This window comes from Malus sylvestris, chromosome 6 (genome assembly GCF_916048215.2).
Source record: "Malus sylvestris chromosome 6, drMalSylv7.2, whole genome shotgun sequence".
NCBI classification, from domain to species: Eukaryota; Viridiplantae; Streptophyta; class Magnoliopsida; order Rosales; family Rosaceae; genus Malus; species Malus sylvestris.
In genome coordinates, this window is record NC_062265.1 from 5,593,803 (window position 1) to 5,619,404 (window position 25,602).

Genomic DNA, 25,602 nt, shown 5'->3' on the forward strand with positions numbered 1-25,602 from the left:
TTTTTATTTTTTTTTATCAAATGATTGATTTTGTTATATTAGATGTTAGATTAGTTACCGATAAAATTTGAACTCATTCCGTCATGTAAGGACTCAATACTTTATCACCATTGTCTTATCACCATTGTGGTAAATGATTACTTGTAGATAATATGATTTTGTTCAGAAGAGAGTTGTTGAAAAACGAACCAAAATAAGTACACTGGACGAAAATAAAGAAACTTTAGATAGAGCCCTCGACAATGATAGTTTTTTGGTTATCTTCATGTGGTGGTATGACTTGGAAAATGGCAAAACAATCCAAGCCCTCCTCCATTTCCTCCACCAGTTGACTCGGTAACTCAACGAGTCCAAAACCTTTCTGTACCAACTCGCTTAAGCACTCGGCGGTCCACTGCCTGACCTCCGTTGACGCCCAAACCGTAGTACCTCTGCCGCACACGCTCTTCAACGTCTTGGCCAACCCCACCATTTCCTCTTGGTTATAGAACACGTCAGACATCAAAATTAGGTCGAACTCGCTGATTTGACTCGGTGACTCGTCCGATCCCCACACGAGTTCCCTCACCTCGACTCGGTCCCCGAGTCCGTTGGCCTCCACATTCCTCAACAGCCCCGGAAGGAGTGGCCCCATATCCGTGAGAACGACTCGGCTCGCTCCAAGCCGAGCCGCTGTCAGGCCGGGAAGTCCTGCCCCAGCACCGAGCTCGAGGACGGACTTATCTTGGAAGTGAAAGTGGACTGCGCCTTGAGTGGCCATCCAGTTGGATAGGACAATGGCCGAGTCCCAAACCCATAAGCCGGTGAGAGCTCGACCCGTTGTTGAGTCACTGACGTCGTCTAGCTCGTGGATAACTAGGGTTTGGTCTGCAACCTGGATTTGTCTCGTGCCCATATTCTGTCAGCTCTCTTCCTTAATTCACTTGGTAGGTAGTGTTGCTACGATGTTATATATATATATATATTAGGGTTTTCTTTGTTCTCGTTACTTTCTTTTGACAGAGAATATTTTCTTTGAAGTGGAAGAACTTGGTAACAGTTTAAAGTAAGAACAAAGCTGGTGCATGAGAGTTTGTGCTGGCTGTTGAGGTGTCGGAATATCGGCATCTGAAGCTTGTGCTAAAGCAGTGACTTGGGAAGAAAGCAAGAAGAAGGTTTAGAAAGTTCAACCGATCGGAGGTATAAATGCTTTTAACCACTTGAACGAGCTCAAACATAAATACCGGGGGTTATTTTATTTTATTTTCTAGCCACCAAATCAAAAGAGAATCTAGGGCTAAATAAAGAGGAGGAGTACGCAGAAGGTGAAAAATGGTGTACGAAAATCACTCCCCAAAACGAATGGCTTGAGCCTTGCTGGGATTTGTAAGCAACAATACACATTTTTGCAATCAACGAAATTGAAGCATCCCTTAGGCTGCTGCGATTCAAAAGTGGATCTTATGCATTGACTTAATGCTTTTGGTCTTCAAGAAAAGTTAAGACAACTAAATAAACATAATAACTGAGGGTTATCAAAACTCCTCAGTAATCAATCCAGTACAACCAGCTTCCGATACCCTTCCCCTTAGATGGCTGCTTCCATGTCAAAGTCGGGGCGAATTTCTCCATCATTGTCCAAGAACAACCTGAGCAAATCGTCGGAGAAGCCATTTAGTACGGTCACCCCTGGATATGTACGAGGCTCCATCCACCTCCTCGGCTCACCATCCTGCATTATCCAATACACAATTTTTGGCACCGCATGTTCATACCCTTTCTCCTTAAACTTGCCCCTGTATGGCCGGATAAGCCTTGTCCCACCGTCTGGCTGTAGCTTCGTCAAAGTATTCAATCCCAGTGAACACAAACACCTTCTTGATCATTTGCTCCGGCTTCAAATTAGCATTCACAGCCTCTTGGAGAATCAAATCAAACACCTGAGGCGACTTACTGAAATTGATTGTCTTTCCTTTCCATGGCTCTTCATTCAGCTCAGACAACAAGAGTGTCCAAGCCACCACCGTGTCAATGGTGTGCCTACAGTTGTATACCGAGGCCGTTTCACACACAGCCAAGCAGTTGTTCAGATTTCCTTGCTTTGAAAAGAAGTGCTCCACCATCGTCTTCCACTGAAGCTCAGCCGCTTGTGCAAAATTCCAGGGATTCGCATAGCTTATGATCTCATGGGGAAGTAAAGCATCGCCTACGATATTGGACTTTTCGGCTTTCACCTTTTCAGTGTACTTCTCAATACTCCAGAACTCACATACACTTACAGAACCTACCTGAGTTCAATATAATTATTTTGACGATGATCTGAAGAAAGATCGTGCCTAGACTGTACTAAAAATTCGTTGGAAAGCCGATCGCAACTGCGGAATCGCAGACGAAAAAAAGAGGGAAATACTTTGAAACTCTTGCTTCAGCAATCGCAAGATCAGGAAAAAAAAAACCTTGGAAACCAATTTTACGACCTTCCACAAAACACCGAGAAATCTAGGTTTACAGGGATGCAAAACTCCTCTGAAAACAGAGAACCTAAAGAAAATCTCCAGAAAAAAACAAAGGAAAACGGCGATATCTTTGATGAATATTTTGTGAAACGAAGAACACAGGATTTCAGAGGAAACGAAGGCGAGACCAGACGGAGAAAAGAAGTGATTGGCAAGAGACAAAGGCAAAGCAAATGGTAAGGCGATGAAATCCAGTCGAAGCGTATAGATGAATGATGACAGATGCATGGCCAATATGGGCAAAACCGATTATTTACTGTGGAATAGAGGAACAACAGGACAATCAAGCATAGAAGAAACCAAAGGGCAAGAGCGTCCGGCCACTGGTCATCAACAATACCCCCGAAACTGAGTTTTAGTATGTAGGACTAGCGATTAGTGCTTGCTGCGGGTTTTAAAATCCTATAACACATGTCATAAGTTCGAATTGGAAATGTAGTATGTACGCACATGTGATTGATGTCTCATTGTTCATTTACAATAGCCAATACTATATTTACATTCATGTGGAATGTAAGAAGGAAATTATTGACCTTTTGTTCTAAATCAAAAAGAACACTAATTGTAAAATAAAATTTCAAAATACCTTTCCAAGCAGTTGAACCTCAAGAAGAACGCTAATTCTAAAGTACAAATTCAATTTCTATTACCAGTATGATTAGCTTGTAACAACTTGTCCACTGTGATAAAAAGCATCCAATTTCTCATTTTATATTCATTTCAAAGAAGAACCAAACCAAAAATGCACATAAAAACTCACTGAATTACCAAGTTTGAACAATTTGGGTAATTGGGTATCCTCAAAACAATTCAAAGAGCAACAATTCAGCACGAACACAGCTGAAAAACAAAAGAAAGACCAAAACTAAGGGGATATCGAGATTCAAAAATGTAGCAGATAACATGATCAGGAGAGGTGTTTTTCACTGAGAAGATCCAAAAGGACAGTCCCAAAGCTGAACATAACAGTTTCTAGTCACATTATTAATTGCAATGAGAATTTAGTCTTAGTGATGGGTTTGCAGTGCATAGAGTTCATTTTGCAAAGTTCAAAATTGCATTAAGACTTTAGTCTTAGTGTACAGCACGTGACAGCAATAATTGGTACATTGATCTCAACTCATCATTCTCAAGTATTCTAAATCTCGCAGGATGAGGGTATCGTAGCAATATTCAGCAGATTATACAATATAACTCCTTATTCGTATAAGTTTACTCATTGACTTGGTCAGAATTCAGTTTATCCCTCAGCAAGGTGTATAAAAAATGGTATAATAAATAATGATCATGAATAAGGAAAATAGGCAATTACCATTTCTTAGATATTCAGGGGGTGTGAGCAAGATTAGTGTTGTAACTTTTTCCATTCCTACCGTTTTTCATCAATCCAAAACACGAGAGCCGAGGATTGCCATTCCTGCAACACCATCCATGAAATTACCACTTTGATCTCATATAAATCCATGTAGTTTTTCAGATAAAAAGTCTTAACATAGAACAAAATATGTCTACTTATAAAAAAAAAGGTCCACAATTATACGTGTTTAAAATTATCTCTCTTCTCGTAAAAATTGAATAACTAAATAAACAAATTTGGGAAAGGAAATTGGAGACATCACCTCATCAAAGAGAATCATATATGAATTTAAGTCATGGTACAATGGGCGTCCTTCACTACTGCAGTAATACAATGCTTCAGCAATGTTCAAAGCAACTCTTGGTCGCAAAGCCCACTCAATGGTTTGATTCTCCCCTGTCAAGAAGGTGTGAGATGAATTTATACATGAAGCACTTTGAATAGCTATCGGAGATAAATTTCAGTGGTCACTTGTCAAGAATATGAGAATGGGAAAAGCAAAATAGGAGTCACAAATTGAAATGAAAATGGCACATTTGTAGATAATAAATCAGCTTTGTGAAAGTGGTTTGAGATGACAATATTATGCTCAAGTAGAACAAATGCATTCTTTAAAGTGATGAACGCCCAATATCTTATGTAAAAGAAGAGAAAATTATATCTTTGCAGGGCTGTCATCAAATCGAGATTGAAAATTTTTAAGTTTCAATTGCTTGGCTTTTCATATTACAAACAGACAGTGGATGCAACCATTTTATTTTCGTATTCGTTGAAATTTAGTGCAACTTTCAAATAAAGAGTGTTCCTCCTCATATTTCAAGCAATGTGTCAAACATGTTCTCATGTCTTGTGCAGAAAAGAATGGCCAAAAACTGTATAAAAAAAAAACAATTCATTGAATAACTGAATACAGGAGGCACATACAGTTGAAGAGATGTTTGGCAAGGGTATCATGGTGCACGTACTCCGCCACCGGCAGCCTCTAGTCGCCATCGCAGCAATACACAATCATGAAGAAATATCTCTTTGAAAAAAAAACACTTTGCAAAGACTGCACAAAGAAATTAAAACTACTTGACACTTTTCCAAAAATCAAAAACAGGAACTTCAACAAATACATTTGAAATTTGCCCTCTTCGCTAACATGTAGAAAATAAAATTAACATCGGCAAACTATGTAACAACTCATTGAGTAAAAACAAATGCATCTCATACCTTAATCATTTTATATACACCAATGGATTGAGCATGCATAACCTAGTAGCTTCTACATATGACCGCTCCAGGTTCCAGAATAAGCAGGAGCCTCCTGTCAAGTAATACCAATTTAAGTTTAGATACTTCAATATTCAGTATACATAATTTGGAAATAGAAAATAACATAATATAATCATACCTAGAGAGTGATGGCAAAGGTATTTCATCAGCCAGAAAAACCTTGTAAAGAACAAAAATTCCACAAAATAAGTATATTAGCACTCCCTGCAAAACCCCACAACAACAACAACAACAACAAAGCCTTTTCCCACTAAATGGAGTCGGCTATATGAATCCTAGAACGTCATTGCGCTCGGTTCTGTGTCATGTCCTCCGTTAGATCCAAGTACTCTAAGTCTTTTCTTAGAGTCTCTTCCAAAGTTTTCCTAGGTCTTCCTGTACCTCTTCGGCCCTGGGCCTCTGTCCCATAGTCGCATCTTCTAACCGGAGCGTCAGTAGACCTTCTTTGCACATGTCCAAACCACCGTAACCGATTTTCTCTCATCTTTCCTTCAATTTCGACTACTCCTACTTTACCTCGGATATCATCATTCCTAATCTTATCATTTCTTGTGTGCCCACACATCCAACAAAGCATCCTCATCTCCGCTACACCCATTTTATGTATGTGTTGATGCTTCACCGTCTAACATTTCATGCCATATAGCATCGCCGACCTTATTGTCATCCTATAAAATTTTCCCTTGAGCTTCAGTGGCATATGACGGTCACACAACACGCCGGATGCACTCTTTCACTTCATCCATCCAACTTGTATTCTATGGTTGAGGTCTCCATCTAATTCTCCGTTCTTTTGCAAGATAGATCCTAGGTAGCGAAAGCGGTCGCTCTTTGGTACTTCCTGATCTCCGATCCTCACCCCTAACTCATTTTGGCCTCCATTTGCACTGAACTTGCACTCCATATATTCCGTCTTTGATCAGCTTAGGCGAAGACCTTTATATTCCAACACTTCTCTCCAAAGGTTAAGCTTCGCATTTACCCCTTCCTGAGTTTCATCTATCAACACTATATTATCTGCGAAAAGCATACACCAAGGAATATCATCTTGAATATGTCATGTTAACTCATCCATTACCAATGCAAAAAGGTAAGGACTTAAGGATGAGCCTTGATGTAACCCAACAGTTATGAGGAAGCTTTCGGTTTGTCCTTCACGAGTTCTTATGGCAATCTTTGCTCTATCATACATATCCTTTATAGCTTGGATATATGTTACTCGTACTCATTTCTTCTCTAAAATCCTCCAAAGAATGTCTCTTGGGACCCTATCATATGCTTTTTCCAAATCTATAAAGACCATGTGTAAATCCTTTATCCTATCTTTATATCTTTCCATCAATTTTCATAAGAGATAGATTGCCTCCATGGTTGAGTGCCATGGCATGAACCCGAATTGGTTGTCCGAAACCCATGTTTCTTGCCTCAATCTATGCTCAATGACTCTCTCCCAGAGCTTCATTGTATGACTCATTAGCTTAATACCCCTATAGCTCATGCAATATTGTACGTCACCCTTATTCTTGTAGATAGGCACCAAAGTGCTCTTTCGCCACTCAGTTGGCATCTTCTTCGTTTTCAAAATCCTATTGAAAAGGTCTATGAGCCATGCTATACCCGTCTCTCCCAAGAATTTCCACACTTCGATTGGTATATCATCTGGGCCCACTACTTTTCTATGCTTTATCTTTTTCAAAGCTACAACCACTTATTCCTTCCTGATTCGGCGGTAAAATGAGTAGTTTCTACACTCTTCTGAGTTACTCAACTCCCCTAAAGAAGTACTTCTTTCATGTCCTTCATTGAAAAGATTATGAAAATAACCTCTCCATTTGTCTTTAACCGCGTTCTCTGTAACAAGAACTTTTCCATCCTCATCCTTGATGCACCTCACTTGGTTTAGGTCACTTGTCTTTTTTTCCCTTGCTCTAGCTAGTTTATAGATATTCAACTCTCCTTTTTTGGTATCTAGTCGTTTATACATATCGTCATAAGCCGCTAGCTTAGCTTTTCTCATAGCTTTCTTCGCCTCCTGCTTCGCTATTCTATACCTTTCACCATTTTCATCGGTCCTATCCTTGTATAAGGCTTTACAACATTCCTTCTTAGCCTTCACCTTTGTTTGTACCTCCTCATTCCACCACCAAGATTTCTTTTGGTGTGGAGCAAAGCCCTTGGACTCTCCTAATACCTCTTTTGCTACTTTTCGGATACAACTAGCCATGGAATCCCACCTTTGGCTAGCTTCCCCCTCTCCATCCCACACGCATTGAGTGATTACTTTCTCTTTGAAAATGACTTGTTTTTCTCCTTTTAGATTCCACCATCTAGTCCTTGGGCACTTCCAGGTCTTGTTCTTTTTTCTCTCTTTTGATATGTACATCCATCACCAACAAGTGATGTTGATTAGCCAAGCTCTCTCCCGGTATAACTTTGCAATCCTTACAAGTTATAAGATTCCCTTTCCTCATTAGAGGAAAATCTATTTGTATTTTTGCCGATCCACTCTTGTAGGTGATCACATATTCTTCTCTCTTCTTAAAGAAGGTGTTGGCTAAGAAGAGATCATATGCCATTGCAAAATCCAAGATGGCTTCCCCATCCTCATTTCTTTCCCCAAAACCATGGCCACCGTGAAAACCCCTATAGTTGCACGTCTCCTTGCCCACGTGTCCATTTAAATCTCCTCCTATAAATACCTTCTCCGTCTGAGCAATTCCTTGCACCAAGTTCTTCCCAAAATTTCTCCTTCAAACTCATATCCAACCCTACTTGAGGTGCGTACGCACTAATCACATTGATGAGTTATTGTCCTATTACAATCTTGATTACCATAATTCTATCTCTTACCCTTTTGACATCTACAACATCTTATGTCAAGGTCTTGTCCACGATGATGCCAACACCACTTCTCGTTCTATTTGTGCCCAAATACCAAAGTTTAAAACCTGAGTTTTCTATATCATTTGCCTTAAGACCAACCCACTTAGTTTCTTGCAGGCACATAAACTTATCATTCTCCTCACCATAACTTCCACTACTTCCATAGATTTTCCCTTTAAGGTTCCTATATTCCATGTTCCTAAATGCAGTCTACTCTCTTGAACTCTACCCTTCTGTCCTAGCTTCTTCACCCCCCTGTCTAATAGGATCAAATTACTTCTTTTGTGTGTCATGTGTAAAGTTGATAGGCGCATATGCTTCCAAACAACTTTGAGTGGAGTCGTTCAAAATGAAGTTTCTATGACCCTCTTGCTCATTTAACACTACATCCGGGTGCCGATGGAGATACAACGACCCTTGCTCATTTATCATTGTGTTCGGGCCACACAGTGTGCCACTTACAAGTAACGCCCTAGTTTTAGCGCAATTTCGTTATGGATTCATTTTCATAAGGATTCGACGTAACCTAGGAATGCCAGTTGTTGACTACCCGACGCCCTCCCCCTCCTTCTTTATTTGAGTTTAGGACCGGCAATGTAAGATAAACTTACACATGCGGAGTTTCCCTGCAAAACCCCAAAATAAAAAATTAGAAAAATCAAATTTGATAACATTATGCTGTAAGAAACACCCACCCAAAATTCCAAATGAAGAAAAACTAATACAACCTCTGCAAAAAAATAATCAGAAGATGAAAAATCAAATTCGAAATTCTCAAATCCGGAAGTTGAAATTGAAAATTTTGAGAAGTTACCTCTTGTGAGCAGAAGAAGAGATTGATACCTTACCCGACTTTAGAGGTGGTCGGAGTTGATCGAAATCAAGAAAAAAAGGTCGAAATCGGTCGATTATTTAGGAGATTGACACCTTTGAGGCAAAAGGGGACCGACGGTGAACGGCACATAAGCGTTTCTGCAAAAGTTGAAAAGAATTATGGGATTGAGAGGGTTCTTTCGATTTGGATGAATTAGTGGAGGCGATGGTTTTGGCCAAAAAACCAGCAACCTGTCAAGAACCATATTTAAGCTTTGGTCTCCGACCTTTAAATGGAGAATGAAAGTCAGAGGAAAAGTGACAGATGAGGAGAGGAGATGAGGGAAGACTGCAGAGAGAGAAATGGAAACGGGAGGAAAAGTCGGGAAGAAAGTCTGATTGGAGCCTTCGACGATGATCGACGTATGGCCAAGAAAGAAAGAAGCATAAGCCAAAAGAAAGATCAAGAAAAATGAACAAAAAAAGAGGGTTAAATGATGAGTGATGCGTGGTAAAGATGGGCAAAATTGGAATTTTGTTGTACCAAGCAAACAACAAAACGTGGGAGTGAGAATAAATAAAGGGCATTTTCGCCATTTCATTGTTCACAAACAGTGAAAAACAGTGTCCGGAGAACCCAGTTTTAGTATATAGATAATATGGGTATTTATCAAATATTAGCTCCTAATTTAAAAAATGTCAGTTTTTATAAAAACTTTCAAATATGTCCAAAATATCATTTAAATAGACACAAATACCCTTAAACTTTAAACCTAATAAATTAAAAAACTAAAACCCAATTAGATGAAGAGTTCTCACGATTAAACCTAAAAATTGGTGGAGACCTAGTAAAAGCACCAACTATTGGTGGAGACTTGTGCACCCCTAAACGAAGGTGAGTGTACATGGTTTTTTTTTTTTTTTTTTTTTTTTTTGCATTTTATCTCATCTAAGTTTTCTCTTTACTTTTGTAATTTCTTACTTCAACTGAATATTTATGGAATAATGAACTGTCAATTTTTGTAACATTATTTATCTCAATTTCCCTTTAGATTAAATGTGCTTCGTATTTAATTTCCACACCTTTGCATTATTAAGGGTGTTGTTCTTGTCCAAATTCTATTTTGAAAGTTATCATTGATTGTGGTAGTGAATCGAGAGATCTGTTGTGTTCTTGGAAAGTGCAAATAACTTAATTTTAATGTTTACAGAATAGAAATTCTTCTAGTACATATTAGAAAAATTATGTTTCTTTTGTCAAGAGAAGATTGACAAACCTAATACTATTTGCTGATCTATTAGTGGAAAGCTAATTGAAATTCATTTAGTGCATATTAGAAAAATTAGGGTTTACGATATAGAAAATTTTCTTTCTTTGCGTTTTTATTCTTCTTATTTTGGTCTACAAATTGTCAATTAATTGTACTAATAAAAAAATGAGAAAAATATTAGGGAAAGCACTGCTTGATTATCGCACAAGAATCTTTTAATCAACAACTAGTTATTTGTATGAATTAAGAGTATTTGTGTCTATTTAAGGGAGATTTTGATTATCGCACAAGAATCTTTTTACTCTTGCCTTCCAAGGGAGCGCATTTAAGCTTTTGGTTGTTTAAATACCAAGGGAGGGTATTTAAGTCTATTTAAGTGGGGTTTCTGTTATTTTTTAAAGAAGTTATAAAAAGTGACATTTATGAAATTAGGTGTTAAATTTTGGTTATTATTGATAAAAACATGTAAGATATTTGATAAAATATAAGTATATGTTGCTAAGTTTGAAACATATTTATAAATATTTATTTGTTTGGTGGGAAAGTGGGGCCTTACAAGAGAAAAGAAAGAGATAGTAAAAGTAAAAGTTATACGGATGATGAAATGGTGGGGTCATGAGAGGAAAAGAATTGAATATATAAACAAGAAAGAAAGTCAGTAAAAGAGGCAAGTTTTGGCTGAAAAACGATGACGTCATAGCGTTATATTAATCAAACAAATAACTTCAACATCTTATTCTCTATGAGTTTCTGTCGTCTCCTCTGCACTTAAAAGATTTCCAGTTTTCGATGAAGTCCTACACATGGCCTCGCCCAGCCCCATCCATCCCGCCTTGTCTTGCCTAGATCCACATTGTCTCGCCTAGCCCCGCCTAATCCTACCCAAGCGGCAGCCTAATAGGCTTCTAATTTCGTAAACAATTGTGACTAATTGCGGCAGCGGCCCTCCACTTAACGCCTAAGCGCCGCCTAGACTACTTTTTTGAACACTAAATAAGCAATATCATAAATAAAAGTTTAAGATGAACTAAAATATTTCTCTAAATTTGTTTGGTGTATGCTTTAGTTTTTAGAGTTGATGTCATGCTTTTAAACATCCAAGTACATATGTGCAAGAAGTAAATACGTGGCACCCAATGAATCATATTTAGGAAATACAATATCCATTAAGGATGAATAAGTCAATACCTCTATTAATTAATAACCTTTCTAAAGTTGTAAAATTGGGTTGATCCCAGATTTATGACTTTATAAAAGGTTTTATTGTACCAAATTTTGCCCTCCTTAATTAGGATTTCAAAACATTATCATTTATTTAGTTAGGAACAAAATAGTAAATTCCAATATTTTGAATACAATTCATAAATATGGATGTGACCTCTGACCTCACCTCCCATGATTTGTCATGCTAACCCTAAACCAAAACAGTAAAATCTCTCTTAGAGTAGTATTCTATAAAGGAATAACCTCCTTAAAGTCATAAAAATTCCGGCCTCAACTTGGAACGAGTTATGTATAGGAATAAACTCCACTTTATAATAAGTTATAATTTTTCTTAGTTCCATATCAAGGAAACACACCTCTACACAATAATTGTCAATGAGTACAAAAATATTCAATTTCACAAATAAAATTTTAAGATGAACTAAATATTTCTCTAAAGTTGTTTGGGACAATACTTTAGTTTTTAGAGTTGATGCAATGTCTTTGAGCTTGCAAGTACATATGTGCAAGAAATAAAATACTTGGCAGGTCAACCAGTTCCTCTACACAACCACCTCTTCCTTTTGTGGGTCAACCAATTCCTTTATCCAAATTTTACTGGCCATCGGATGTATCTCATGATCAATGTTATAAGTTTGTGTTGCACCAGACTATCTCAGATTAGACTAGACTAGACTAGCTTCAAGGACTAAGCTAGATTTGCTTAGAATAGATTAAGCTTGACTGACTTAGTGAAGCGTTTACTTCAGTGTCGGACTAAGAAGTAAGATAATGAAAATAAAAATGTCACCAATTTTGACACACCCCGACTGGAGTCGAGGCACGTTGGCCATCACTTGAATGTGACGTAACCATAGTGTGAATGATGTAAAAATGTGGATAAATTAAAACTGAAACTAGAACTTAATTAAACTACTAAAATGAGTATGCAGAAGTGTGTAGGACCCATAGAATACAAATGTTCAAAGCATAGATGACAAATAGTGCAGTGGAAGAAAAGTACTTAGTAGACAACTAGAAACAGTCCCTACATTAAAAAGAGTTATGTCAGAATCGTCGGGTGATCCTCGTGTCCACAGAGTAGGTCGGCTATCTAGGATTTGGAATGGCGAAAAACAGAAGGGTGAGTAGGCACAAAAATAAAGGTTTGTAAAACACAATTATTTTCCGAACATACTAACCCCTCGTTGTAAAACATGTATAGTTTCTAGAAAATCATACTACATATAGGTATGAAATCAAATGCAACTCAGCAGTAAAACCAAAAGCAAGCCAAATCACGATATCACGACAGGAGTATAAGTGAAATCAAACGCTCAACAATCTATGATAGCATACCAGTCAGAGTCGCCTAATGCGACCTGTACGACTGACCTAATTTGATCATCAATCTATGCTAGCACACAAGTCGGAGTCATCTAATGTGGTCTATACAACATGACTGGGTGTAAAATAAATATATGCTCTAGTTCTACGATCACGTGAAGACTGGCGATAATCGCGATCATCTACGAGTCGGAGTCGCCTAATACAACCTGTACGACATGACTGACACCTACTTGGATCCAAGGTGAGCGTGTGATGCAGGAGGTGAACATCACGTGAATGACTGACCCTAGCCCGGGGCGAGCACTAACATCGAGGTGCAACAATGATGAGCGAACTACATGAATATATGCATGCCATAATGATTCAATGATTCCAATCAGCATAATAAACTTACCTGAACTTACCTGCACATCCCGTAGGATTATTTTAGCATTTCACATAGTGCAACAGTTATGAGTAGGAAAAATGCATATGAATATGCCATGACAATATATAAATCTCAACCACATAACAACATTTTAAAAATTAAATAATTCATGGCATAAAAGCATAAACCAATTTAAAAGCATTTATGGAAACTAGAAAGGTTATATACATATATATGAAAACAAAATGCCCACTCACTGATATGTCGATGGATCGTAGCCCCCTAACCTCGCTTGTCCTTGTATGTCCTTAAGATAAGTCTTCTCTATATGCGAAACAACTAATAATAATTACTTAATTAACACATATACGGAAAAACTAGGAAAAACTCCCCATAGCTTGCTCAAACGGAAGGTTTGAATATATGAAAATGTTCTACTCGAAGTCACGGACCCGCACATGTCAACCACTCGCCGGCCGGAGGCCGAACGTGCCCTCACGAGCCACCCAACCCATGGCTACATGTACGACCACGCGCAGGCACGCGCTTGACAGAACCCTAACAGACATTAGGAATATTTCGTTAAATAGTAACAGCGTTACCTGACGCCATTAGAATATTCCATTAACTCTAACGGAATATTCGTCGTCTTCTCCGGTGACCCTCGTTGTCTACCGCCGTCTGCCGCAGCCGGCGTTGCCATCTGGTTCATCAGAAATTGGGGATTTTCGCCGGTTTTTGGAAAATTTTCAAACCTTCATAACTTGCTTATTTCTCAACCATTTTCCATGCAATTTATATGGATTTAAAGCTTATGACAAAGAGAACAAAATTGTACCTCTTAAAAGTCCAAAAGGTGGATGGAAGAGGACTGAAAAAGCCTCAAAAGCTTTCAGCCTAAACGTCGACTCCTCGAACTCGCTGGTTTCGATGTCAACTCGACCCCAAAACTAGTCTAGGGACCCTAAGGAGTTGTGTAGAAGCTTCCCCACGTCCTAAAACCTTGTAACTTGGCCTGAAACTCGTCGGAACAAAACCCACCAAGTCGAAGCTTCCAAGTTGCTCCGCGTTGACCACTCAAAATTCAACCAACTCGTGATCAGTTGGTACGGTTGTGTTCGTGAAGTCGAGTAGAGCACGATGGTGGTGGTCACTGGTTCGATTTGTGAAGATTTGGTGTTGTTATTCTTTGTTGCAGAGAAGGGTAAAGTACGAGTTAGAAGGAGAAAGAATGAGAAGAAAGATAGAGTGAGAATGAAATCTGATTGGGGAAAGAAGTGATGGTGATTTCTAATTGGTAGGGAGTGAAATGAAGGAAAATACTTGATTGGTTGTGAAGGATTTGATGGAAAGTTTGATGGGTTGGTGAAAGTGAGTAAGGCACAGGTCAATTTTTAAAGAAAAGAAGCGATAAGATTTGTACAGATGAAATCCCAAGAAATCTACCGTACCTCATCAAAAACAGTGTTTTTAACACTAAATAATTTAAGCACACTTGTAACAACAAGTACAATTTAATCACGATAATGGGGAAAATAATTTAAAGTCAAACAAGTACATCCACGTCACTTTGCCAACAAGGGCATAAAGGTCAATTTACACACTCAGGGAGAAATTACACAAAAATTAGGGACGGGTCTTCACAACTTTGGTGTATGCTCGGACTGGGACTAAATTATTGATCTATTTTAAAGAAATTATCAAAATTAACAATATTGGATGAGAGTGAGACTCAACCCTTTCTTGTTCTTTGATACTGGAATTTCCCTAAACATACTCAAAAGTCCTTTGATATTGGAATGTGAATGTTTATTTTTTTTCTATTTATGTTCTTTTTGTTTTAATTGTCCAGCTTGAAATTGACCTAAAATGCTATTTTACATAAATTGTCATCAACTTAACAATACAAATGCTTGTATAAAAAGATAATTTTGGATGCTTCCTACTTATCTTTTCTGTTTTTTTGTTTTAATTGTTCAGCTTGAAATCCAGACACCACATTTGAAAAGAAATGAATAAAAAAATTTAATTGCTTATTGTAAACTGGCAAACAACCTTATACCAGATTTGCTTCAAACTTCCATTAAAGCCAACGACTTTCTAGCAAATCAAGAACCAAATAACATACTTACAATAACTACAATATACGCTAGTTACAATAATTTGCAACATACTTGCAATAGCTAACTACAATATTATCATTCAAATGTAGATCTTCATGATTCACAAAAAACTAGCCAACATTAGGCAAAATATTTCACAGTGCAAGACTAAGTTGGAAGCTAGAACCTAAGGTTGTACAATTTGTAAAATAAAATCCATATCAAAAGGCACCACATAATATAATCATCTGCTTGCTTTGTCGCTTAAAAGCTTTTGGACGAACACTTTTTTGAGTTCGGAATCTATTGACCTGAACACTCCCACAATAAGAGTCAATTCATCAATTTGATCCATAGGAGAAAGACTTATTGCTTTAAGTTTGTTAACTATGTCACTATGATCTGCAGTACCTACATTTTGCATCCTTTTTCCACTTTCAACATAAAATTCTATCAATCCATGATAATTACCTCAGTTCCATGATTTAAACTTCTCATGCCTCTTTTCCTTTCTTTGACTACTTGCAGATTGGTTGCTTTGCTGGATTTGCTGGTTCATTGGAGAAACATCATTTTTATTTCCAATATAACTTGCATCAACCTCATTATGGTTTTGCTCCTCCATCATTTCAGTAGGGGTTTTAACAACATTACCCATAGCATGATTTTTTTCCAAATATATATGCAAATCTATCATACAGTAGAAAATGTGTGCTTCTTCATCCCTCATCATCTTTATCTTTCTAAGATTATATCAACATAGCAATATTAATATTTAGCATATGTTAAAAATAGAGCTACAAGAATAAAACTAATCAGTAAATAATATAGGATATGAACTTGCACATAAGTTTGTCATGCTTCATCATTGTCAACTTCAAAGCACTTGTTGACATCATCCCCATGTCCAGGACTAGACTATATGTTTTTTTTTCCATTTCTTCAACTTTGACTCAATATGTGGACTTGTCTTTATATTCGAATTATGACATAAAACATTGACAGCTTTCGCAACTACAATCAAAGTACCTTCTTTGAAAGCACTTGTGTCACACTGGTGCTTCCTAGTAACAAAATCCCCAAGAATGGATAGCAAGCTTCTTCCTCAAATGCTTCCCATTTACTCCTCTTTCCTTTCGGCTCTTGAGTAGCATTCAGATTATTGTCACTATCCATACCTAAACAACAAATATTTGAAAATACTAAAGCACAATAAAACGAATCAATTTGCATAAGATCCAATCAATAAAAATGAATAACATTCAATGATTTGCAATCCAATCATTTTGCATAATATTCAATCACTAAAATGAATTACATTCAATAATTTACAATCCAATCATTTTGCATAATAAAAATCATATGCATAAAAAAAGTATTAGCTAAAATAAAATATTATCATTAACACATATATCTTAAAATTTCGCCACCTATGATTTGTAGAATCACTAGGCACATGATGATGGGCTTTTAGTGGGATACTGTAATCACAAAATTCCTTGCAACAGACTATTAAAATACCTACTTATAGCCTCTCACGACTAATAAATCTACCACCAATACTATGATTCTTAGTATGATGTGTTAGTATTTGTAAGGTCATACACACCTACTTCTCCAAAGACACCAAACTATCCTTTTTAACCCTCCAATCTTGACAAAGTACATCACATAATATACCACAGGTCTTTATATCCATTCTTAATTCGTTGACGCATTCAGTATCACTATTCCTTATTATACCATCCAGATAACACAAACCAATCTCTCGTCTAACAAATGAATGGTCAATCAAAGCGCGTCTTTTAGCATGTCTTTGTTTGGCCTTTAGCATTATCAACACAAGAATCATACAAATAGAAATGGTCTCTAAATGAGACATCTCTAACAAAAAGATCAAAAAAAGCTTCCTTCAATCCATATCTTTTCAAACTATAAACAAAAGGGAAAAAAACGAAGACATGATATATATAATATCTCTTTTATTAAAGCCATTGACAAAAGAACTAATTATACTATAAAATGAACTAAATCAAAAGAATTCATGATATAAAGAGAACCAAAACATCAAACAGCAACAACAAAAATAAAACATCAAGCAATAGCAAGGAAAATAAAACAGAGCAAAGTTGAGTATCTTCCTTTGTAAAGAACTCAGAGCCATGGCCCTGATTGCTAACTTACACGTGGCATGCAACTTTATTTTTATAAATCTCGTATGAAAGAAATCATCAAGAAATGTATAACACCTAGTATCATGGCCAGAAAAGAAAGTAGGAAAGACATAAATGAACAACTTCTCTCACTTTTCAAATTTTTAATAGGAAACAAGACCTGACTAATAAAACGCGATGATACAATGGTAAGGACTAGATGCCTCTAAAGGAAGAAAACTAAAAATACGAAACTGAAACATTATCTACCTACACCAAGACAACTGCAAAATACATCAAAGACAACACCAAAACACATTAAGAAACATCAACATTTCCAATTTGAAAAAAAAAGAACAGAAAACAAACACTATAAACTTAAGCTTTTAGAAAATAAACCGAGCCAGATGCATAGACTAAATAGAGAACCAATTAGAACATGCTCCATCAGAGCCAAGGGAATGGAAAGAAAAGAGCATGACTATAAGCAAAGCTAAAGTCAAATTTGAAACTCAACCCCGCCTCAACCGATTAGGGAAAGTTAAGGGGGCAAGGGATCTCGTCTTTGAAATTTGAGTAAACTGTCATTTAACCCCCTAAACTATCATGTGAGTGTCAATTTCCCCCCTGGACTATTTTTTCAGCCAATTGACCCCCTAAACTATGTTAAAGTGGCCAATTCACCCCCTACCATTAAATATCTTTAACTCCATCTAATTTTCTGTTAGAAAGTGTCATGTGCTTGGCACATGACCACCTTTTTATATTTTCTGTCTAAATCTTTACAAAGAAAACATATAAAACAAATACAACAACAACAACAACAAAGCCTTTTCCCACTAAGTGGGGTCGGCTATATGAATCCTAGAACGCCATTGCGCTCGGTTTTGTGTTATGTCCTCCGTTAGATCCAAGTACTCTAAGTCTTTTCTTAGGGTCTCTTCCAAAGTTTTCCTAGGTCTTCCTCTACCCCTTCGGCCCTAAACCTCTATCCCGTAGTCACATCTTCGAACCGGAGCGTCAGTAGGCCTTCTTTGCACATATCCAAACCCCTTTTGTGTACGTGTTGGTGCTTCACCGCCCAACATTCTGTGCCATACAGCATCGCCGGCCTTATTGTCGTCCTATAAAATTTTCCCTTGAGCTTTAGTGGCCTACGACGGTCACACAACACGCCAGATGCACTCTTCCACTTCATCCATCCAGCTTGTATTCTATGGTTGAGATCTCCATCTAATTCTCTCCGCTCTTTTGCAAGATATAGATCCTAGGTAGCGAAAACGGTCGCTCTTTGGTATTTCCTGATCTCCGATCCTCACCCCTAACTCATTTTGGCCTCCATTTGCACTGAACTTGCACTCCATATATTCTGTCTTTGATCGGCTTAGGCGAAGACCTTTAGATTCCAACACTTCTCTCCAAAGGTTAAGCTTCGCATTTACCCCTCATGAGTTTCATCTATCAACACTATATCGTTTGCGAAAAGCATACACCAAGGAATATCATCTTGAATATGTCATGTTAACTCATCCATTACCAACGCAAAAAGGTAATGACTTAAGGATTGTTGATGCACAAAATCAGTGAAGACTTTGGTACAACAAAAAGTATTAAGTTTGTGATCTTCGCTAGATTGCTCTGGTCATTAGTGTGGATAAGTATGTAAATGGATAGAGATAGGAAAGCAAACACAAGATGTACGTGGTTCACCCAGATTGGCTACGTCCACGGAGTAGAGGAGTTCTCATTAATTGTGAAGGGTTTACACAAGTACATAGGTTCAAGCTTTCCTTTAGTGAGTACAAGTGAATGATTTAGTACAAATGACATATGTTCAAGCTCTCGTCTTCATTTGCCTTATCTATCTCATAGGTAGATGTGGCATCTTCTCTGGAAGTACGCTTCCTCCATCCAGGGGTGGTATCTTTAACTGGTGGAGATGCACAAGGTAATGTATCAATTTCACTTGAAGCTTACTTGTAGTTTCAGGCTTGGTCAAGCGCGATACAAACCATGTAGTGGGAGTCCCCCAAGTCGCCGAGCTAGGGGATCTGCTGAAAGAGGTGACAGACAAGGTAAGCAATCAGAGCTCCAAGCAATCAGCCCCAGATCAGAAGTTTGATTTCGAGTTCTGGCTGATTGTTCTCATTCTCCCTATCTTGCAGGCAACATGAAGGATAAAGAGAAGAAAAGGAGAATAGATGATATGAGATATTTTTTCTTTTGAAGAAGTAACTTTCCACAGGCTTATTCTTGAACTGGGCTGGAGGATTGTCTGGTTTCCTCCAGAGTATAAGGCCGACTGAAGAATTTGAGGGTCAAAACAAGTCCATCAAATCTAGAGTACGTTCGACCCTGCTAATATGAGATACTTTTGCTGTTGACAAAGTAGTGGATGTATCGGCACGTGTTCTGTTACGCTTGTCTCCATATGCTTCCTTGTATCCTTCTCACTTTCCCTATCTGTTCCTCAGGCAGATGTGGTATCTTCCCTGGAAGCATAAGATGTTGAAGATGAGTACTCGAGAGCAATGTGGTATCCTCCTGACTGTTCCTCAGGCAGATGTGGTATCCTCCTGACTGGAAGCTTGATTCCAAGTGCTGACTGATTGCTCTCTTTCTCCTTGTCTTGCAGGTAAGAACAAGGTCAAAGGAAAAGACAGGGAAAAAGCATGATATGGGATACTCTTGCTTTTAACCCTGATGATATGAGATATTCTTGCTCTGGTGTAGCTTGTTTGCAGAGGTATTATCGGGGGGAAAGAAAGCTGAGTATTTCGAGAAGCTTCGTTAGGAGTGCCCTCTCAGATATGAGGAAGGGTTGAGCATTTTTGCAGGTCTGCCTGTTCGTTGAGGATGGAGGTCGACATATATAGGAGTTTCCCTAACAACAAGTAGTAATTATATTCCTTTACCCTGCTTGGTCATAGCACGGTAGTGGGAGCTGCCAGCTTCACGTGTGTCAGAGCACTTTGAAAAGGTGGTCTGTGGTATCGGGAAAGCTGATGTTGCATGTGAAGATTACAGACAAGCTTTATCTAAGGAGATCTGGCTCTCGAAGTTGAGAAAGCGGTGCCTCTTCGATTTTTGAGAGAGCAATCCTGTTGGGAGTCTGGCTCTCGAGATTCGGATAACGATGTCTTTTCGATTTTTGAGAAAGTAATCATGTTGGGAGTCTGGCTCTAGAGATTCGGAGGACGGTGCCTCTTCGATTTTGGAGCAAGCAATCTTGGTGGGAGTGTTTTCTCGAATGTAAGTAAAGGTTGGGCATGTTTGCTAGTCTACCTTGCCACAGAGCACAAAGGTTGACACACAGGGACTTTCCAATTATCCAGCAACGGTGCTGTTCCTTTACCCTTGTGAGTAATAATATGGTAGCTAGACCTTCAAAAGTTATGTGTCTAAACTTTGTTAGTGCTATTTATTTGCTATTCTTTTACCCTTCTTGGTCATAGCGATGTAGTGGGAGCTGCAAGCTTCACGTGTCTAACCTTTGTCAGAGATCTTTAGCAAAACTATCTGTGGTACCCATGAGCTGATGGTGCGTATGGAAAGTGGATGATTGAACAGTAAGATTCATGTGCTTTCTACTTCACCAGAAATCTTTAACAGAATGCCCGTAATTTCAGCAAAGTTGAGTGTGCATGTGACAGGTGCTGACAAGGCTGAAAAAAGCAGGTGCCTCTTCGATTTCTGAGATCGGCCATCGTGGTCTCTGAGCAGCCCAGCTTTTGAGAAAGCAAGTGCCTCTTCGATTTCTGAGATCGGCCTTCGTGGTCTTTGAGCAGCCCAGCTTTTGAGAAAGCAAACACCTCTTCGATTTCTGAGATCGGCCCTCGTGGTCTCTGAGCAGCCCAGCTTTTGAGAAAGCAAACGCCTCTTCGATTTCTGGGCAGGCACCTCTTCGATTTCTGAAGCTCCGTCGAGTGCAGATTTTTATAAAGGCTGGCATTAAGTTCCAAAGCACACTTGAATCCTCACCAGTAGAAGCTCCCTTCTTGCACTTCTAAGATCTTGATTTGTCCGACCTCTTCTCTCTTCAACACCTTTGAAAATGTCTGGCCCATCCGACCGTTGTTTTGACTTGAACCTTGTTGAAGAGACAACCACGCCTTCTCCAGACAACATATGGCGCCCATCCTTCTTATCCCCTACTGGTCCTCTTACCGTTGGGGATTCTGTGATGAAGAATGATATGACTGCTGCGGTGGTGGCCAGGAACCTTCTCACTTCCAAAGATAACATACTACTTTCCAAACGGTCTGATGAGTTGGCTATTAAGGATTCTCTGGCTCTAAGTGTTCAGTGTCTAATATAGCCCAGCGCCTATTTGCTCGAACCCGCCAAGTTGAATCATTGGCGGCTGAAGTGATGAGTCTCAAACAGGAGATTAGAGGGCTCAAGCATGAGAATAAACAGTTGCACCGGCTCGCACATGACTATGCTACAAACATGAAGAGGAAGCTTGACCAGATGAAGGAATCTGATGGTCAGGTTTTACTTGATCATCAGCGGTTTGTGGGTTTGTTCCAAAGGCATTTATTGCCTTCATCTTCTGGGACTGTACCGCGTAATGAAGCTCTAAATGATCAACCTTCGATGCCTCATCCTTCTAGGGTTCTGTCCAGTACTGAGGCTCCGAATGATCCCCCTCCGGTGCCTTCTCTTTCTGGGGCTCTACCGACTGCTGAGACTTCTTCTAAGCAACCTTTGTGAATGCTCCTTCTTGTTTGTTTATTTTGACTCATGTATATGTACATATTTGTAACTTATCGGAGATATCAATAAATAAGCTTTGCTTCATTTCAATGTATTGTGTTAAATACACCAAAGTCTTCTTCACTGAGTGGGGTCGGCTATATGAATCTTAGAACGCCATTGTGCTCGGTCTTGTGTCATGTCCTCCGTTAGATCCAAATACTCTAAGTCTTTTCTTAGAGTCTCTTCCAAAGTTTTCCTAGGTCTTCCTCTACCCCTTCGGCCCTGAACCTTTGTCCCGTAGTCGCATCTTCTAACCGGAGCGTCAGTAGACCTTCTTTGCACATGTCCAAACCACCGTAACCGATTTTCTCTCAATTTTCCTAAAATTTCGGCTACTCCTACTTTACCTCGGATATCCTCATTCCTAATCTTATCCTTTCTCGTGTGCCCACACATCCAACGAAGCATCCTCATCTCCGCTACACCCATTCTGTGTACGTGTTGATACTTCACCGCCTAACATTTTGTGCCATACAGCATCGCCGGCCTTATTGCCGTCCTATAAAATTTTCCCTTGAGCTTCAGTGGCATACGACGGTCACACAACACGCCGGATGCACTCTTCCACTTCATCCATCCAGCTTGTATTCTATGGTTGAGATCTTCATCTAATTCTTTGTTCTTTTGCAAGATAGATCCTAAGTAACGAAAATGATCGCTCTTTGGTATTTCCTGATCTCCGATCCTCACCCCTAACTCATTTTGGCCTCCATTTGCACTGAACTTGCACTCCATATATTCTGTTTTTGATCGGCTTAGGCGAAGACCTTTAGATTCCAACACTTCTCTCCAAAGGTTAAGCTTCGCATTTACCCCTTCCTGAGTTTCATCTATCAACACTATATCGTCTGCGAAAAGCATACACCAAGGAATACCATCTTGAATATGTCCTGTTAACTCATCCATTACCAATGCAAAAAGGTAAGGACTTAAGGATGAGCCTTGATGTAATCCTACAGTTATGGGAAAACTTTCGGTTTGTCCTTCATGAGTTCTTACGGCAGTCTTTGCTCCTTCATACATATCCTTTATAGCTTGGATATATGCTACTCGTACTCATTTCTTCTCTAAAATCCTCCAAAGAATGTCTCTTGGGACCCTATCGTATGCTTTTTCCAAATCTATAAAGACCATGTGTAAATCCTTTTTCCCATCTCTATATCTTTCCATCAATCTTCGTAAGAGATAAATTGCCTCCATGGTTGAGCGTCCTGGCATGAACCCGAATTGGTTGTCCGAAACCCGTGTCTCTTGCCTCAATCTATGCTCAATGACTCTCTCCCAGAGCTTCATTGTATGACTCATTAGCTTAATACCCCTATAGTTTATGCAATTTTGTACGTCGCCCTTATTCTTGTAGATAGGCACCAAAGTGCTCTTTCGCCACTCAGTTGGCATCTTCTTCGTTTTCAAAATCCTATTGAAAAGGTCAGTGAGCCATGCTATACCTGTCTCTCCCAAGACTTTCCACACTTTGATCGGTATATCGTCTGGGCCCACTGCTTTTCTATGCTTCATCTTCTTCAAAGCTACAACTATTTCTTCCTTCCTGATTCGACGATAAAAGGAGTAGTTTCTACACTCTTTTGAGTTACTCAACTCCCCTAAAGAAGTACTCCTTTCATGTCCTAAATTGAAAAAATTATGAAAATAACCTCTCCATCTGTCTTTGACCCCATTTTCTGTAGCAAGAACCTTTCCATCCTCATCTTTGATGCACCTCACTTGGTTTAGGTCCCTTGTCTTCTTTTCCCTTGCTCTAGCTAGTTTATAGATATCCAACTCTCATTCTTTGGTATCTAGTCGCTTATACATGTCGTCATAAGCCGCTAATTTAGCTTCTCTCACAGCTTTCTTCGCCTCTTGCTTCGCTCTTCTATACCTTTCACCATTTTCATCGGTCCTGTCCTTGTATAAGGCTTTACAACATTCCTTCTTAGCCTTCACCTTTGTTTGTACCTCCTCATTCCACCACCAAGATTCCTTTTGTGTGGGGCAAAGCCCTTGGACTCTCCTAATACCTCTTTTGCTACTTTTTGGATACAACTAGCCATGGAATCCCACATTTGGCTAGCTTCCCCCTCTCTATCCCACCCACACTGGGTGATTACTTTCTCTTTGAAAATGGCTTGTTTTTCTCCTTTTAGATTCCACCATCTAGTCCTTGGGCACTTCCAAATCTTGTTCTTTTTTCTCACTCTTTTGATATGTACATCCATCACCAACAAGCGATGTTGATTAGCCAAGCTATCTCCCGGTATAACTTTGCAATCCTTACAAGTTATACGATCCCCTTTCCTCATTAGAAGGAAATCTATTTGTGTTTTTGACGACCCACTCTTGTAGGTGATCACATGTTCTTTTCTCTTCTTAAAGAAGGTGTTGGCTAAGAAGAGATCATATGCCATTACAAAATCCAAGATAGCTTCCCCATCCTCGTTTCTCTCCCCAAAACCATGGCCACTATGAAAACCTCCATAGTTGCCTGTCTCCCTGCCCACGTGTCCATTTAAATCTCCTCCTATAAATAACTTCTCCGTTTGGGCAATTCCTTGCACCAAGTCTCCAATGTTTTCCCAAAATTTCTCCTTCGAACTCATACCCAACCCTACTTAAGGTGCGTACGCACTAATCACATTGATGAGTTCTTGTCCTATTACAATCTTGATTGCCATGATTCTATCTCCTACCCTTTTGACATCTACAACATCTTGTGTCAAGGTCTTGTCCACGATGATGCCAACACCGTTTCTCGTTCTATTTGTGCCCGAATACCAAAGTTTAAACCCTGAATTTTCTAGATCCTTTGCCTTAAGACCAACCCACTTAGTTTCTTGTAGGCACATAATATTTATCCTTCTCCTCACCATAACTTCCACTACTTCCATAGATTTTCCCTTTTAAGGTTCCTATATTCCACGTTCCTAAACGCATTCTACTCTCTTGAACTCTACCCTTCTGTCCTAGCTTCTTCACCCTCCCCCGTCCAATAGGATCAAAGTATTTCTTTTGTGTGTCCTGTGTAAAGTTGATAGGAGCATATGCTCCCAAACAACTTTGAGTGGAGTCGTTCGAAAAGAAGTTTCTATGGCCCCCTTGCTCATTTAACACTGCATCGGGGTGCCGATGGAGATACAGCGACCCTTGCTCACTTATCACTGTGCTCGGGCCACACAGCGCGCCACTTACGGGTGACGCCCTAGCTTTAGCGCGATTTCGTTCTGGATTCATTTTCATAAGGATTCGACGTAACTGTGGAGTGCCGGCTGTCGACTACCAGACGCCCTCCCCCTCCTCCTTTACCCAGGCTTGGGACCGGCAATGTAAGATAAACTTACACAAGCGGAGTTAAAACATATAAAACAAATATTAAAAAAAAAAAACATACAAACCCTAAACTTAATCATTCAAAATAATAGAAAAAGTAAGGCTTTTTATATTAACACCCACAAAATGTTGAATGCACCCCATATTAAAATTTAATATTAAATGACTTATTTACTCCACTATGCAATGACAATTTTGACCTTATTAGGTTTTTTTTTTTAAAAAAAATTTATATTCTCTCT

At 38.9% G+C, this 25,602-nt stretch overlaps 1 protein-coding gene and 2 long non-coding RNA genes across 6 annotated transcripts; 1 reads left to right on the forward strand and 2 right to left on the reverse strand.

The window, feature by feature from the left end:
- Positions 1-81: 81 nt before the first annotated feature.
- LOC126626604 (uncharacterized) lies at positions 82-921 on the reverse strand. Its single transcript, XM_050295976.1, has one exon. The coding sequence runs from the start codon at positions 893-895 to the stop codon at positions 224-226; it is 672 nt and encodes a 223-aa protein (XP_050151933.1). The 5' UTR covers positions 896-921; the 3' UTR covers positions 82-223.
- Positions 922-1,426: 505 nt separating this feature from the next.
- On the reverse strand, positions 1,427-22,906 carry LOC126626611 (uncharacterized). Of its 4 annotated transcripts, XR_007624740.1 has the most exons (4): positions 5,249-7,284; positions 5,068-5,161; positions 4,777-4,903; positions 1,427-4,248 (listed from the first exon to the last, which is right to left on the reverse strand). It is a non-coding gene; the product is annotated as an uncharacterized LOC126626611 (long non-coding RNA). The 4 variants fall into 4 exon arrangements; XR_007624742.1 differs by lacking the exons at positions 4,777-4,903; positions 5,068-5,161 and adding an exon at positions 22,801-22,906 and having other exon boundaries at positions 5,249-6,066; XR_007624741.1 differs by lacking the exons at positions 4,777-4,903; positions 5,068-5,161 and adding an exon at positions 18,669-18,717 and having other exon boundaries at positions 5,249-6,066.
- On the forward strand, positions 5,813-23,128 carry LOC126626612 (uncharacterized). Its single transcript, XR_007624743.1, has 3 exons — positions 5,813-5,941; positions 18,544-18,821; positions 22,955-23,128. It is a non-coding gene; the product is annotated as an uncharacterized LOC126626612 (long non-coding RNA).
- Positions 23,129-25,602: the final 2,474 nt, after the last annotated feature.

Bases quoted from the DNA above. Each gene is read 5' to 3' on its own strand.
- LOC126626604 (XM_050295976.1), bottom strand. From the start codon at position 895: ATGGGCACGAGACAAATCCAGGTTGCAGACCAAACCCTAGTTATCCAC.